The sequence below is a fragment of the Vidua macroura genome, chromosome 33, assembly GCF_024509145.1.
Source record: "Vidua macroura isolate BioBank_ID:100142 chromosome 33, ASM2450914v1, whole genome shotgun sequence".
NCBI classification, from domain to species: Eukaryota; Metazoa; Chordata; class Aves; order Passeriformes; family Viduidae; genus Vidua; species Vidua macroura.
In genome coordinates this window covers 1,176,931-1,190,023 of record NC_071603.1, presented here as the reverse complement: position 1 = coordinate 1,190,023, position 13,093 = coordinate 1,176,931, and the positions used below count along the sequence as shown (strand labels likewise).

Genomic DNA, 13,093 nt, shown 5'->3' with positions numbered 1-13,093 from the left:
TTGGGTTCTCATCCTGCTCCTCCCACCCTGAAGTCCTTTTTTTGGGAGGTTTTCCTTCTCTCCCCCCCGCCAAATACCGAATAAATGAACTGCATTTGTGCCTCTGCCTTTGTCTCTTTTTGGGGGGGTCTGAGTGTTCCCCCCCAAGATTTGGGGGCATCACAGAGCCCTGGGAGTGCCCCAAAATAGGGGGAGAGGGGAATGGGGGAAGGATTTGGGCTCCCAGGGGAATACTGGGGGGCAGGGGAACCCAAAGTGAGGACCATGACACCCCAAAATGAAGGGGTTGGATTTGGGGGGCATCAAGGAGGGCTGAGGGTGTTGAAGGTGTAAACAAGACCCCAAAAATGGGGGAAATCCAGCCCAAAATGGGTTGGGATCCCCAGCGGGGCCTCAGGGGTGATCCTGAGAAATGGGGACCCCCCCCAAAATAAAGGGGGTGGGGCCAACTTGGGGGTCAGCACTGTGAGGGTGGGGGGGGGCTCTCAGATCCTGTGAGGAGCCCTGAAGGCTTTGGGGGGGGTCCTGAAGGCTTTGGGGAGGGGTCTCGGTGATGGTTTGGAGGTCCTGGAAGGGGAGGCGTGGGGGGGAAAATTAATTTTCTTAATTTTAAGTGGACCCTCCCCCTACCTTGAGAAGCCACGCCCACTTCGGGCCGGACCACGCCCCGTTGCCGTGGTAACCGCCCCTTTGCCGGAAGTGACGCGCCGGAAGAGGAAGCGGCGCCATGAAGCTGCTGACCCACAACCTGCTGAGCTCCCACGTGCCGGGGCTGCGGCCCGGGGGCGGCTTCCCCCTGCGCATCGAGGTGCGGGGCGCGGGGTACCCCCGGGGCCCCGGGAACGGGCGGGGGGGACACTGCGATTCCCGCCCTCCCCCCCCCGGGAAGGCCCCGCCCGCTCCCGCCGTTAGCGCTGCCCCCCGTTACCGGTTCCCGGCTTCCTCCCCGTTCCCCTGACGCTGCCGGGGGCTCCGCTCGGTGCCCTCTCATTCACCTCCATCACCCCCGTTACCTCCCCCGGTAACTCCTCCGTTAACGCCATGAACGCCCCGTAATTTCTCCCGTTACTCTCAATGAATCTCCCGTTAAAGCTCCCGTTAAGTCCCCGTTAACGGCCTCGTTCCCCGCCGTTATCCCAGTTCCCGTTATCCCAGTCCCTCCCCGTTATCCCAGTTCCCGTTATCCCAGTTTCCCCCGTTATCCCAGTCCCTCCCCGTTATCCCAGTTTTCCCCCGGTCCCCCCAGCCCGCCGCAGTTCGCGGTTCGGTTCGCGGTTCCTCCCCGTTAATTCCCCGTTAACCTTCCCTCTCGTTACCCTCATTAACGGCCGGTAATTTCCCCCGTTCCCCCCGATACGTCCCCGTTAATCCCCGCCCTAACCCCGTTCCCTGCCGTTAATGCCCCCGGTAATCGTTCACTCCCTCCCGGCGTTACCCCCGTTAACTCTGCCGGTAACTCCTCCAGTTACCGCCGTTAAAACTCCCGTTAACCCCCAAGTAACCCCCGTTACCTCCCCCAGTTCCCCTGTTCGGCTCCGGTCGGAGCCCCCCGTTAATCCCGTTGTTCCCCCGTTAATCCCCCCGTTATCCCCCGTTAATCCCCCCGGTTCGGCTGCCGCCCCCCGTTAAGGCTCCCGGTCCCCGCAGGCCGCCGAGGTTCGGGTCCGCCCGGTGCCGTTCAACGCCGCCTTCGTGTCCCGCTTGGTGCCGCGGCTGCGCTGGGACGCGCTGCGGGAGGCGGCGGAGAGCGTGAGCGGCGGGGAACCGGGGAACCGGGGAGAACCGGGAACCGGGGAGAACCGGGAACCGGGGGAGGAGCGGGGAAACCGGGGGGGACCGGGAACCGGGGAGAACCGGGAACCGGGGGGAATCGGGAACCGGGGAGAACCGGGAACCGGGGAGAACCGGGAACCGGGAGAGGAGCGGGGAAACCGGGGAGAACCGGGAACCGGGGGAATCGGGAACTGAGGGGGGGGAACGGGGAACCGGGGGGAGGGAGGACCGGGCAGAACCGCCAACCGGGGGGAAGCGGGAACGGGGGGGAACCAGGAACCGGGAGGGGGAACCGAGAACCGGCAATAGAGGGGTGAAACGGGAACGGGAGGAATCGGGAACGGGGGAGGCACCGGGCACCGAGGGGGGGAAACCGGGAACCGGGGAGGCTCTGGGAACCGGGGAGAACCAGGAACCGGGGGGAAACGGGAAGCGCAAACCGGGAACCGGGGAGGGGGGACTGGGAACTGGGGGGTATCGGGAACCGGCAAAACCGGGAGGAACCGGGAACCGGGGGGAACCGCAAACGGAGGGGAAACGGGAACGGGGGAGGCACCGGGAACCGGGGAGAACCGGGAACCGAGGCGGGAAACGGGGAACCGGGGGGAGGACCGGGGAAAACCGGGAACCGGGAATGGGGAGAACCGGGAACCGGGGGGGAATCGGGAACCGCGAACCGGGGAGGGGGACTGGAACTGGGGGGGGGTATCGGGAACCGGCAAAACCGGGAGAAACCGGGAATCGGGAACCGGGAGCGGGAGGGGGGCTCCGGGAACCGGGAGGATAACCAGAAACCGGGAGGGACTGGGAGAACCGGGAACCGGGGGGTGTGGGGGGGGTCGGTTTGGCGGGGATCTTGGGGATGATTTTGGGGGTCTGGGGGGAACTTGGAGGCGATTTTGAGGGTCCTGGGGGGGATTTTGGGGGGTTCGAGGGCGATTTTGGGGGTCTGGGGGAGGGAATTGGGGGGTTTTGGGGGGATTTAGGGGGGAATTTGGAGGCTCCAGGGGAATTTGGGGGGGGGGTTCTGGGGAGGAGAAGAATTTTGGGGGGGGGGGGGGAGCTGAGGAGTCTCAGATTTGGGGTTTGGGGGGAGGGACCAGTCAGGTTTTGAGCCATCCCAAAATTTGGGGTGCCAAGGTAGAACCATGGGGGGGGGGGGGAGGGGCACTCTGACCCCCCCCCCCCCTTTTTTTTTATTTTTTTGCCCCCCCAAAGTTGGGGCACCCCTCGGAGCTGCCCCCCGAGCCCACCCCGGGCTACGAGGACGACGAGGAATTCCTGCGCCGCCTCCACCACGTCCTGCTCGAGGTCAGGGACACCCCCAAAAAAAAAAACAAACCCTTGGGGGGGGGGTTCCCAAATCTCGGGGACCCCCCCCCAAATTTTCCCTCTGCCCCCCCCCCCCCCCCCCCCCCCACAGGTGGAGGTGCTCGAGGGGGTCCCTGCAGTGCCCGGACTCGGGGCGACGCTTCCCCATCTCCAGGGGGGTCCCAAATCTGCTCCTGACCGAGGACGAGGCTGAGACCCCCCCCCAAATCCATGGGGGGGGGTCCCCAAAATGCGGCTGAGCCCCTCCCCCCCGAGGAAAAATCGGCGGGAAAGCCCCGAATTCCCACGGTTTTACCCCAAAAATGAAGCTTGGATTTCACCCGATGTTAAAGCAGCGATGGGCGTGGTTCGAGCTGCCTCATTTGCATATGGGTGGAGCTATCACACTGCCCCTCCCCTATGCAAATTCACACTGCTTATTTGCATTTTGGGCGGGAATTGTTTTATTTGCATAACGGGAGAGGAATTTTCCCTTTTTTCCCCGCCCCAAAATTCTCTTTTCTTCTCTCTAAATTTCTCCTTCTCTCCCAAACTTCCCAGTTTTGCCCTAAATCCTTTTATTTTCTCGGAATTTCACCGTGATTTTTGACCCAAATCCCTCTTTTTATCCCAAAATCCTCCAGTTTTGCCCTCAGATTCGTCTCCTTTGTCCCCACTTCCCTCCCTTGTGCTCCAAAATCCGGATTTTACCCCAAAATCTCAACTTTTTGCCCTCAATTTTTTATATTTTGCCACCACATCCTTCTTTGTGCCCCAATCCCCTCCTTTTTCCCCCCAAAATCTTTCCTTTCCATTCCAAAACTCCTGTTTTTCCCAAAATTCCATCTCTTTTCCCCGTGTTTTGGCTCCCCACGTTCTGGCCTGTTGCATTTGTAATTTTCCCCATACATTTAATAAAAATTCCTTTTTTTTTTTTTGCCCAGATATTGGGCCAGAATCGCCTCTTTTGCTCCCTTTGAGGATCCTCTCGGGAGAATCCTTTGGATGGAGGGAACGGGGCGGGCTTGGGGAGCACGGGAGGGAATTTTGGGAGAACCTGGAGGCACCCACGTCAGCGGGGGAACCTGGGAGGGACCCGGAGCCGCTCTCCGGGAATTCGGGAGGCACGGGGATGAACCCGGAGGGGTTCCCGGGAGCACCTGGAGTTTTTTCCAGGGTGTCCCGGCTCACCTGGGCGGACCCAGCAGGCCCCGGGAGGACCCGGCACGTCTCTATGATCCCCAGAGCGCCGCCCCCCTCCCCCTGCGCGGCTGCGCCTCGATGGTTTGAGCGCGCCACCGCCGGAAGTGGCGTCAGCACGGCGCGCCGCCGGATGTGAGGTCAGTGCGCAGCGGCAGCGGGCTGAGGCGGGAGCGGCGGTTGGAGCGGCCCGAGGGGACGGTGAGGGCGGGGGGGGGGGACCGGGAGGGGACAGAGGGGGACCGGGAGGGGACCGGGAGGGGTGGGAAGGGGCCGGGAGGGGAGGAAGGGGAGGGGCGAGAAGGGCCCGAGGGGCGGGACGGGGCGGGCGAGTCTGTGAGGGGGCGGGAGGGCCGGGGGGCGTCCCCTCAGTGTCCCCTCAGCGCCACCTCAGTGTCCCTTCAGTGTCCCCCAAGGTCCCCTCAAAGTCCCCCTCAGTGTCCCCTCAATGTCCCCTCAGTGTCCCCTCAGCGCCACCTCAGTGTCCCCTCAGTGTCTCTTCAATGTCCCCCTCAATGTCCCCCCCAGTGTCCCCTCAGTGTCCCCCTCAGTGTCCCTTCAGTGTCCCGCCAGTGTCCCCCTCAGTGTCCCCTCAATGTCCCCTCAGTGTCCCCTCAGTGTCCCCTCAGTGCCACCTTCAATGTCCCCCCAGTGTCCCCTCAGTGTCCCCTGAGTGCCATCTCAGCATCCCCTCAGTGTCCCCTCAATGTCCCCTCAATGTCCCCCCCAGTGTCCCCTCAATGTCCCCTGAGTGCCATCTCAGCATCCCCTCAGTGTCCCCTCAGTGCCACCTCAATGTCCCCCCAGTGTCCCCTCAATGTCCCCTGAGTGCCATCTCAGCATCCCCTCAGTGTCCCCCTCAATGTCCCCTCAATGTCCCCCCAGTGTCCCCTCAGTGTCCCCCCAGTGTCCCCTCAATGCCACCTCAGTCCCCTGTCCCCCGCTCTGTCCCCGCCTCCCCTCAGGGTCCCCAACCTCCCCCGTGCCCCCCCCCCCCGCTCTGTCCCTGTCCCCAGAGTGTCCCCAAGCCCTGTCCCCATCCCTGTCCCCTCCCACCCTGTCCCGGTGTCCCTCACTCTGTCCCCGTGTCCCCACACGGTGCTGGTGGCGCTCGCCCTGTCCAGTCCCTGAGTGTCCCCTGAGCTGTCCCCGTGTCCCCTGAATGTCCCCTGAGCATCCCCTGAGTGTCCCCTGGCTGTCCCCGTGTCCTCTCCGTGTCCCCTGAATGTCCCCTGAATGTCCCCTGAATGTCCCCGTGTCCCCTGAGCATCCCTTGAGTGTCCCCTGCGTGTCCCCTGTGTCCCCTGAATGTCACTGTGTCCCCTGCTGTCCCCTGCTGTCCCCTGGCTGTCCCCTGAGTGTCCCCTGCTGTCCCCTGGCTGTCCCCTGAGTGTCCCCTGCTGTCCCCTGCTGTCCCCTGCTGTCCCCTGAGTGTCCCCTCAGTGTCCCCTGCATGTCCCCTGCTGTCCCCTCAGTGTCCCCTCAGTGTCCCCTGCTGTCCCCTCAGTGTCCCCTCAGTGTCCCCTGCTGTCCCCTGCTGTCCCCTGAGCTGTCCCCTGAGCTGTCCCCATGTCCCCTGGCTGTCCCCTGCTGTCCCCTGAGTGTTCCCTGAGCATCCCCCGAATGTCCCCGTGTCCCCTGAGCATCCCTTAAGTGTCCCGTGCTGTCCCCTGCTGTCCCCTGGCTGTCCCCTCAGTGTCCCCTGCTGTCCCCTGGCTGTCCCCTGCTGTCCCCTCAGTGTCCCTTGCTGTCCCCCTGCTGTCCCCTGACTGTCCCCAGTGTCCCCTGCTGTCCCCTGTGTGTCCCCTGGCTGTCCCCTCAGTGTCCCCTGCTGTCCCCTGGCTGTCCCCTGCTGTCCCCTGCTGTCCCCTCAGTGTCCCCTGCTGTCCCCAGGCGCCATGTCCTCGACGTCACAGAAGCACCGGGACTTTCGTGGCGGAGCCGATGGGGGAGAAGCCGGTGGGGACCTTGGCCGGGATCGGGGACGTGCTGGGCAGGAAACTGGAGGAGAAGGGCTTCGACAAGGTGGGACTGGGGACACCGGGGACACTGGGGACAGCTGGGGACACTGGGGACACTGGGGACAGCAGGGGACAGCAGGGGGACACTGGGGACACTGGGGACAGCTGGGGACAGCAGGGGACACTGGGGACACTGGGGACAGCAGGGGACATTGGGGACATTGGGGACACTGGGGACACTGGGGACACTGGGGACAGCAGGGGACATTGGGGACATTGGGGACACTGGGGACACTGGGGACAGCTGGGGACATTGGGGACACTGGGACAGCTGGGGACACTGGGGACAGCTGGGGACAGCAGGGGACATTGGGGACAGCAGGGGACACTGGGGACACTGGGGACACTGGGGGACACCTGGGGACAGCAGGGGACATTGGGGACACTGGGGACATTGGGGACAGCTGGGGACACTGGGGACAGCAGGGGACACCTGGGGACAGCAGGGGACACTGGGGACACTGGGGACATTGGGGACATTGGGGACAGCTGGGGACACTGGGGACAGCAGGGGACACCTGGGGACAGCAGGGGACACTGGGGACAGCAGGGGATGCCTGGGGACACTGGGGACAGCAGGGGACAGCTGGGGACACTGGGGACAGCAGGGGATGCCTGGGGACACTGGGGACAGCAGGGGGGAATAGGAGACACCTGGGACAGTGGGGGACACCTGGGACATCTGGGGACATTTTGGGACACCTGGGGACAGCAGGGGGACACTGGGACATTGGGGACACTGGGGACAGCTGGGGACACCTGGGGACAGCAGGGAACACCTGGGGGAATTGGAGACACCTGGGGACACCTGGGGACATCGAGGACAGCAGGGGACACCTGGGACTGTGGGGGACACCTGGGGATAGCAGGGACACTGAGAGACATTGGGGACACCTGGGGACATTGAGGACATCTGGGGGAATTGGAGACACCTGGGACAGTGAGGGACACTTGGGGACACTTTGGGACACCTGGGGACATTGGGGACACCTGGGGACATCAAGGACAGCAGGGGACATTGGGGACACTTTGGGACATTGGGGACACTTTGGGACATTGGGGACAGCAGGGGACACCTGGGAAAAGGGTTTGGACAAGTGGGGACACTGAGGAAGGGCTTGGACGAAGAGGGACATTGCCAGGGCTTAGGGACATGTGGGGACATCTCCAGGGCTTTGGGGACACTGAGGAAGGGCTCGGGGACATTTGGGGACAGCCCTGGGGACAACCAGGGGTGATGCGGGGACAAGGGGAGGGGGCACGGGGGGGACACAAGGGCCAGGAGCTGTTGGGGACACGGAGTCAGGGGGTGTGGGGACACGGGGAGGGTGTCACTGTCACCAGGGGGAGTGGGGACACTGGGGAGGGTGGCAGTGACCCTTGGCAGTGTCCCCATGGCCCTGGTGACATCACTGTCCCCTGGCTTGTCCCCTCCGGTGTTTGTGGAAGGACTGGGATCTCTTGTGGTCGCAGGGCTGGGGTGGGTCTGGAGCTTTTTGGGGTCACTCAGGAGGGACAGGGGGACCCTGGGCAGTGTCCCCACGCCCTGGTGACACTGCTGTCCCCTCCCTGTCCCCCCTCCCTGTCCCCTCCCTGTCCCCTCCAGGCATTCCTGGTGCTGGGGCAGCCCCATAAGGATCAGGGTCTATAGGGCTGGGGTGGGTCTGGAGCTCTGTGGGGTCACTCAGGAGGGACAGGGGGACCTTGGGTGATGTCCCCACACCCTGGTGACACCGCTGTCCCCTGGCTGTCCCCTCCCTGTCCCCTCACTGTCCCCTCACTGTCCCCCTCACTGTCACTCCAAGGCGTTCCTGGTGCTGGGGCAGCTCTGGGATCTCTTGTGGCCGCAGGGCTGGGGTGGGTCTGGAGCTCTTTGGGGTCACTCAGGAGGGACAGGGGGACCCTGGGTGATGTCCCCACACCCTGGTGACACCGCTGTCCCCTGGCTGTCCCCTGGCTGTCCCCCCCAGGCGTACGTGGTGCTGGGGCAGTTCCTGGTGCTGCGCAAGGACGAGGAGCTGTTCCGGGAGTGGCTCAAGGAGACGTGCGGGGCCAACGCCAAACAGAGCCGCGACTGCTCGGGCTGCCTGCGCGAGTGGTGCGACGCCTTCCTCTGAGCCCCCTCCCCGAGAAACGGCACCCCAAAACCCCCCCGAGCCCCTCCCTGCACCCCAAAACCCCCCCGAGCCCCTCAGCCCATCCCTGCGCCCCAAATCCCCCAAACTCCCGGCGAGTTCCAGCTGCCAGGCGCTCCTTGGAGGGGCTTGGGGCTCCCCAAAACCATCCTGGGGGACCCCCCCGAGTTCCTCAAGGACACCAAAACCACCCCAGGGACCCCAAAACCACCCCGGGGACCCAAAACCACATCTGGGGATCCCAAAACCACCCCAGGGGATCCCAGAATTCACCCAGGGACCCCAAAGCCACATCTGGGGGACCCCAAAACCACCCCAGGGACCCCAAAATCACATCTGGGGATCCCAAAAGTGTCCCAATCTCCTCACCAACCCCCCCCCCCCCCCACCTATGGGACCCCCAAGCCGGTGCTGCCACCCCCCAAAAACTCATCCCGGAGGGGGGGGGGGTCCCCATGGTTGCCACCCCTCCCCCATCACCCCAAAACCAGCTGGGGGGGGCTGAGGGGGTCCCCACCTCCCCCTCCCCCCACCACAGGGTGGGATTTTGGGGTGTCGCCCTCGCAGGGAGGTTTGTGTTCACTTGGGGTGCCCTCCCTCCGCCCCCCCGCGCCATTAGTGTTACTTTGGGGTGCCCCCACCCCCCCCGAGTTTGTTTCTAAAATGATTTTCTAAACAATAAAGGTTTTGCTGTGCTGCAGCTGGACGCGTCCTGGGATTTGAGGGGGGCGCGGAGAATGATTTGGGGGGGGGGGGCTGGAAGCAGAATTTGGGGGTTGGGGGCAGAATTTGGGGGGCCCGGAGAAGATTTGGGGGCTCCCGGGGCGGCCGGAGTCCTCCAGAGCAGACGAGTTTCACCTCCGAGCGGCCCAGAGCGGGGTCCTCCAGAGCAGACGAGTTTCACCTCCGAGCGGCCCAGAGTAGAGTCCTCCAGAGCAGACGAGTTTCACCTCCGAGCGGCCCAGAGCGGAGTCCTCCAGAGCAGACGAGTCGCAGCTCCCAGAGCAGCGAGCGCGGCCGGAGCGGCCCCCGCGGGGCCGGGCACTTCCGGCTGGCGGCGGCGGCGGGAGGATTCGATCATGGCCGCGGCCGCCGCCGCCTCCCTCCCGGCGCCGCCGCCGCCGCCGCGGCCCACCCCAACCCCGCTGTTCGCCCGCTGGCTCCGGGAGTGGCGGGACGAGGCGCAGGGGACGTGGGCGAGGGGCACCTATGAGAGGGTGGGTGCGGGGGGGGGTCCCGGTCGGATTTAGGGGTCCCCAGGGTGGGCGATTTTGGGGTCTCCAGGTGTGTTTGGGGTCCCCAGGTGGGTGATTTTGGGGTCCCCGGATGGATTTAGGGGGTCCCTGGTTGGATTTACGGGTCCCCAGGTGTGTTTTGGGGGTGCTCAGGTGTGTTTTGGGGTCCCCAGGTGGGCGATTTTGGGGTCCCCAGGTGCGTTTTGGGGTGCCCAGGTGTGTTTTGGGGTCCCCAGGTGGGCGATTTTGGGGTCCCCAGGTGTGTTTTGGGGTGCTCAGGTGTGTTTTGGGGTCCCCAGGTGGGCATTTTTGGGGTCCCCGGATGGATTTAGGGGTCCCAGGTGTATTTTGGGGTCCCCAGATGGGCGATTTTGGGGTCTCCAGGTGTGTTTTGGGATGCCTGGTGTGTTTTGGGGTCCCCAGGTGGGCGATTTTGGGGTCTCCAGGTGTGTTTTGAGGTGCACAGGTGGGCATTTTTGGGGTCCCTGGATGGACTTCGGGGTCCCCAGGTGTGTTTTGGGGTGCCCAGGTGTGCGATTTTGGGGTCCCCAGGTGTGTTTTGGGGTGCCCGGGTGTGTTTTGGGGTCCCCGGTTGGATTTAGGGGTGTCCAGGTGTGTTTAGGGTCCGCGGATGGGCGATTTTGGGGTGCCTCGATGTATTTAGGGGTGTCCAAGTGTGTTTTGGGGTCCCCAGGTGGGCATTTTTGGGGTCCCCGGATGGATTTTGGGGTCCCCAGGTGTGTTTTGGGGTCCCCGGATGGATTTAGGGGTGTTCAGGTGTGTTTGGGGTCCCCAGGTAGGCGATTTTGGGGTCCCCAGGTGGGCATTTTTGGGGTCCCCGGATGGATTTAGGGGTCCCCAGGTGTATTTTGGGGTCCCCAGGTGTGTTTTGGGGTCCCCGGATGGGTGATTTTGGGGTCCCTGGATAGATTTAGGGGTCCCCAAGGTGTGTTTTGGGGTCCCCAGGTGTACGATTTTGGGGTCTCCAGGTGTGTTTTGGGATGCCTGGGTGTGTTTTGGGGTCCCCAGGTGGGCGATTTAGGGGTGTCCAGGTGTGTTTGGGGTCCCCCGGATGGGCGATTTTGGGGTCCCCAGGTGTGTTTTTGGGTGCCCAGGTGTGTTTTGGGGTGCCCAGGTGTGCGATTTTGGGGTCCCCAGGTGTGTTTTGGGGTGCCCGGATGGATTTAGGGGTGTCCAGGTGTGTTTGGGGTCCCCAGGTGGGCGATTTTGGGGTCCCTGGATGGACTTCGGGGTCCCCAGGTGTATTTTGGGGTGTCCAGGTGTGTTTTGGGGTGCCCGGGTGGATTTTAAGGTTGCTGGGTGGGGGTTTAGGAGTCTCCAGGTGAGTTTTGGTGTCTCAGGTGTGTCTCAGGTGTGTCTCGGGTGTGTCTCAGGTATATCTGGGGTGTGTCTCAGGTGTGTCTCAGGTGTGTCTCAGGTGTGTCTCGGTTGTGACACAGGTGTATCCCGGGTGTGTCTCAGGTGTGTCTCAGGTGTATCCCGGGTGTGTCTCAGGTGTGTCTCGGGTGTGTCTCAGGTGTGTCTCAGGTGTGTCTCGGGTGTGTCTCAGGTGTGTCTCGGGTGTGTCTCAGGTGTATCTCGGGTGTATCTCAGGTGTGTCTCAGGTGTGTCTCAGAGTGTTGTCTCAGGTGTGTCTCAGGTGTATCTTGGGTGTGTCTCGGGTGTATCTCAGGTGTGTCTCAGGTGTGTCTCGGGTGTGTCTCAGGTGTGTCTCAGGTGTGTCTCAGGTGTGTCTCAGGTGTATCTTGGGTGTGTCTCGGGTGTATCTCAGGTGTGTCTCAGGTGTGTCTCGGGTGTGTCTCAGGTGTGTCTCAGGTGTGTCTCAGGTGTGTCTCAGGTGTGTCTCAGGTGTATCTTGGGTGTGTCTCGGGTGTATCTCAGGTGTGTCTCAGGTGTGTCTCAGGTGTGTTTTGGGTACCCTCAGGTGTGTCTCAGGTGTGTCTCGGGTGTGTCTCGGGTGTGTCTCAGGTGTATCTCGGGTGTGTCTCGGGTGTGTCTCAGGTGTGTCTCAGGTGTATCTCGGGTGTGTCTCAGGTGTGTCTCAGGTGTGTTTTGGGTACCCTCAGGTGTATCTCAGGTGTGTCTCAGGTGTATCTCAGGTGTGTCTCGGGTGTATCTCAGGTGTGTTTTGGGTACCCCTCAGGTGTGTCCTCAGGTGTGTCTCGGGTGTGTCTCAGGTGTGTCTCAGGTGTATCTCGGGTGTGTCTCGGGTGTGTCTCAGGTGTATCTCGGGTGTGTCTCGGGTGTGTCTCAGGTGTGTCTCAGGTGTGTCTCAGGTGTGTCTCGGGTGTGTCTCAGGTGTGTCTCAGGTGTGTCTCGGGTGTGTCTCAGGTGTATCTCGGGTGTGTCTCGGGTGTGTCTCGGGTGTATCTCGGGTGTGTCTCAGGTGTGTCTCAGGTGTGTCTCGGGTGTATCTCGGGTGTGTTTTGGGTACCCTCAGGTGTGTCTCAGGTGTGTCTCAGGTGTGTCTCGGGTGTGTCTCGGGTGTATCTCAGGTGTGTCTCAGGTGTATCTCAGGTGTGTTTTCGGGTGTGTCTCAGGTGTGTCTCAGGTGTATCTCAGGTGTGTTTTGGGGTACCCTCAGGTGTGTCTCAGGTGTATCTCGGGTGTGTCTCGGGTGTGTCTCAGGTGTATCTCAGGTGTGTCTCAGGTGTATCTCGGGTGTGTCTCAGGTGTGTCTCGGGTGTGTCTCGGGTGTGTCTCAGGTGTATCTCGGGTGTGTCTCGGTGTGTCTCAGGTGTGTCTCAGGTGTATCTCAGGTGTGTCTCGGGTGTGTCTCAGGTGTGTCTCAGGTGTGTCTCGGGTGTGTCTCAGGTGTGTCTCAGGTGTATCTCAGGTGTATCACGGGTGTGTCTCGGGTGTGTCTCAGGTGTATCTCGGGTGTGTCTCAGGTGTGTCTCAGGTGTATCTTGGGTGTGTCTCAGGTGTGTCTCGGGTGTATCTCAGGTGTGTTTTGGGTACCCTCAGGTGTGTCTCAGGTGTATCTCGGGTGTGTCTCAGGTGTGTCTCGGGTGTGTCTTGGGTGTGTCTCAGGTGTGTCTCAGGTGTATCTCAGGTGTGTCTCAGTGTGTCTCGGGTGTGTCTCGGTTGTGTCTCAGGTGTGTTTTGGGTACCCTCAGGTGTGTCTCAGGTGTGTTTCCCCCCAGGCCCTGCGCTCGCTCTCCCCGGTTCCCGCTCCCCGCTCCGTTCCGGCCGCGCCGCCGCCATCTTGCAGCACTTTGGCCCCTCCCTCTGCGCCCGCCTCGACCAACGGCTGAGCCAGCACCGGCGGGGTGGGCGGGGCCTAAAGGGGCGGGGCATGAGTGGGTGGGGTCTGTGGATGGGTGGGGCTATGAGGGTGTGGAAAGAGGGCGTGGCTTGTGAGAGCCCCGCCCATCACCGGGAGGGGAGTTGATTA

At 62.9% G+C, this 13,093-nt stretch overlaps 3 protein-coding genes across 3 annotated transcripts; all 3 read left to right on the top strand.

Annotated features, from left to right (window-relative positions):
* Positions 1-674: 674 nt before the first annotated feature.
* TRMT112 (tRNA methyltransferase activator subunit 11-2) lies at positions 675-4,042 on the top strand. Its single transcript, XM_054001896.1, is given in 5 exon segments — positions 675-808; positions 1,648-1,749; positions 2,992-3,084; positions 3,197-3,211; positions 3,213-4,042. Coding segments are annotated over 5 exon segments (423 nt in total). The 5' UTR covers positions 675-727; the 3' UTR covers positions 3,345-4,042.
* Positions 4,043-6,182: 2,140 nt separating this feature from the next.
* On the top strand, positions 6,183-8,432 carry BANF1 (BAF nuclear assembly factor 1). Its single transcript, XM_054001897.1, is given in 3 exon segments — positions 6,183-6,212; positions 6,214-6,309; positions 8,276-8,432. Coding segments are annotated over 3 exon segments (273 nt in total). The 3' UTR covers positions 8,423-8,432.
* A 1,045-nt stretch (positions 8,433-9,477) lies between these two features.
* On the top strand, positions 9,478-12,963 carry MUS81 (MUS81 structure-specific endonuclease subunit). Its single transcript, XM_054001899.1, has 2 exons — positions 9,478-9,657; positions 12,843-12,963. The coding sequence occupies exons 1-2, from the start codon at positions 9,520-9,522 to the stop codon at positions 12,951-12,953; spliced, it is 249 nt and encodes an 82-aa protein (XP_053857874.1). The 5' UTR covers positions 9,478-9,519; the 3' UTR covers positions 12,954-12,963.
* Positions 12,964-13,093: the final 130 nt, after the last annotated feature.

Coding starts and splice junctions, on each gene's coding strand:
- MUS81 (XM_054001899.1), top strand. CDS start 9,520: ATGGCCGCGGCCGCCGCCGCCTCCCTCCCGGCGCCGCCGCCGCCGCCG. Junction 9,658..12,842: donor CGAGGGGCACCTATGAGAGG/GTGGGTGCGGGG, acceptor GTTTCCCCCCAG/GCCCTGCGCTCGCTCTCCCC.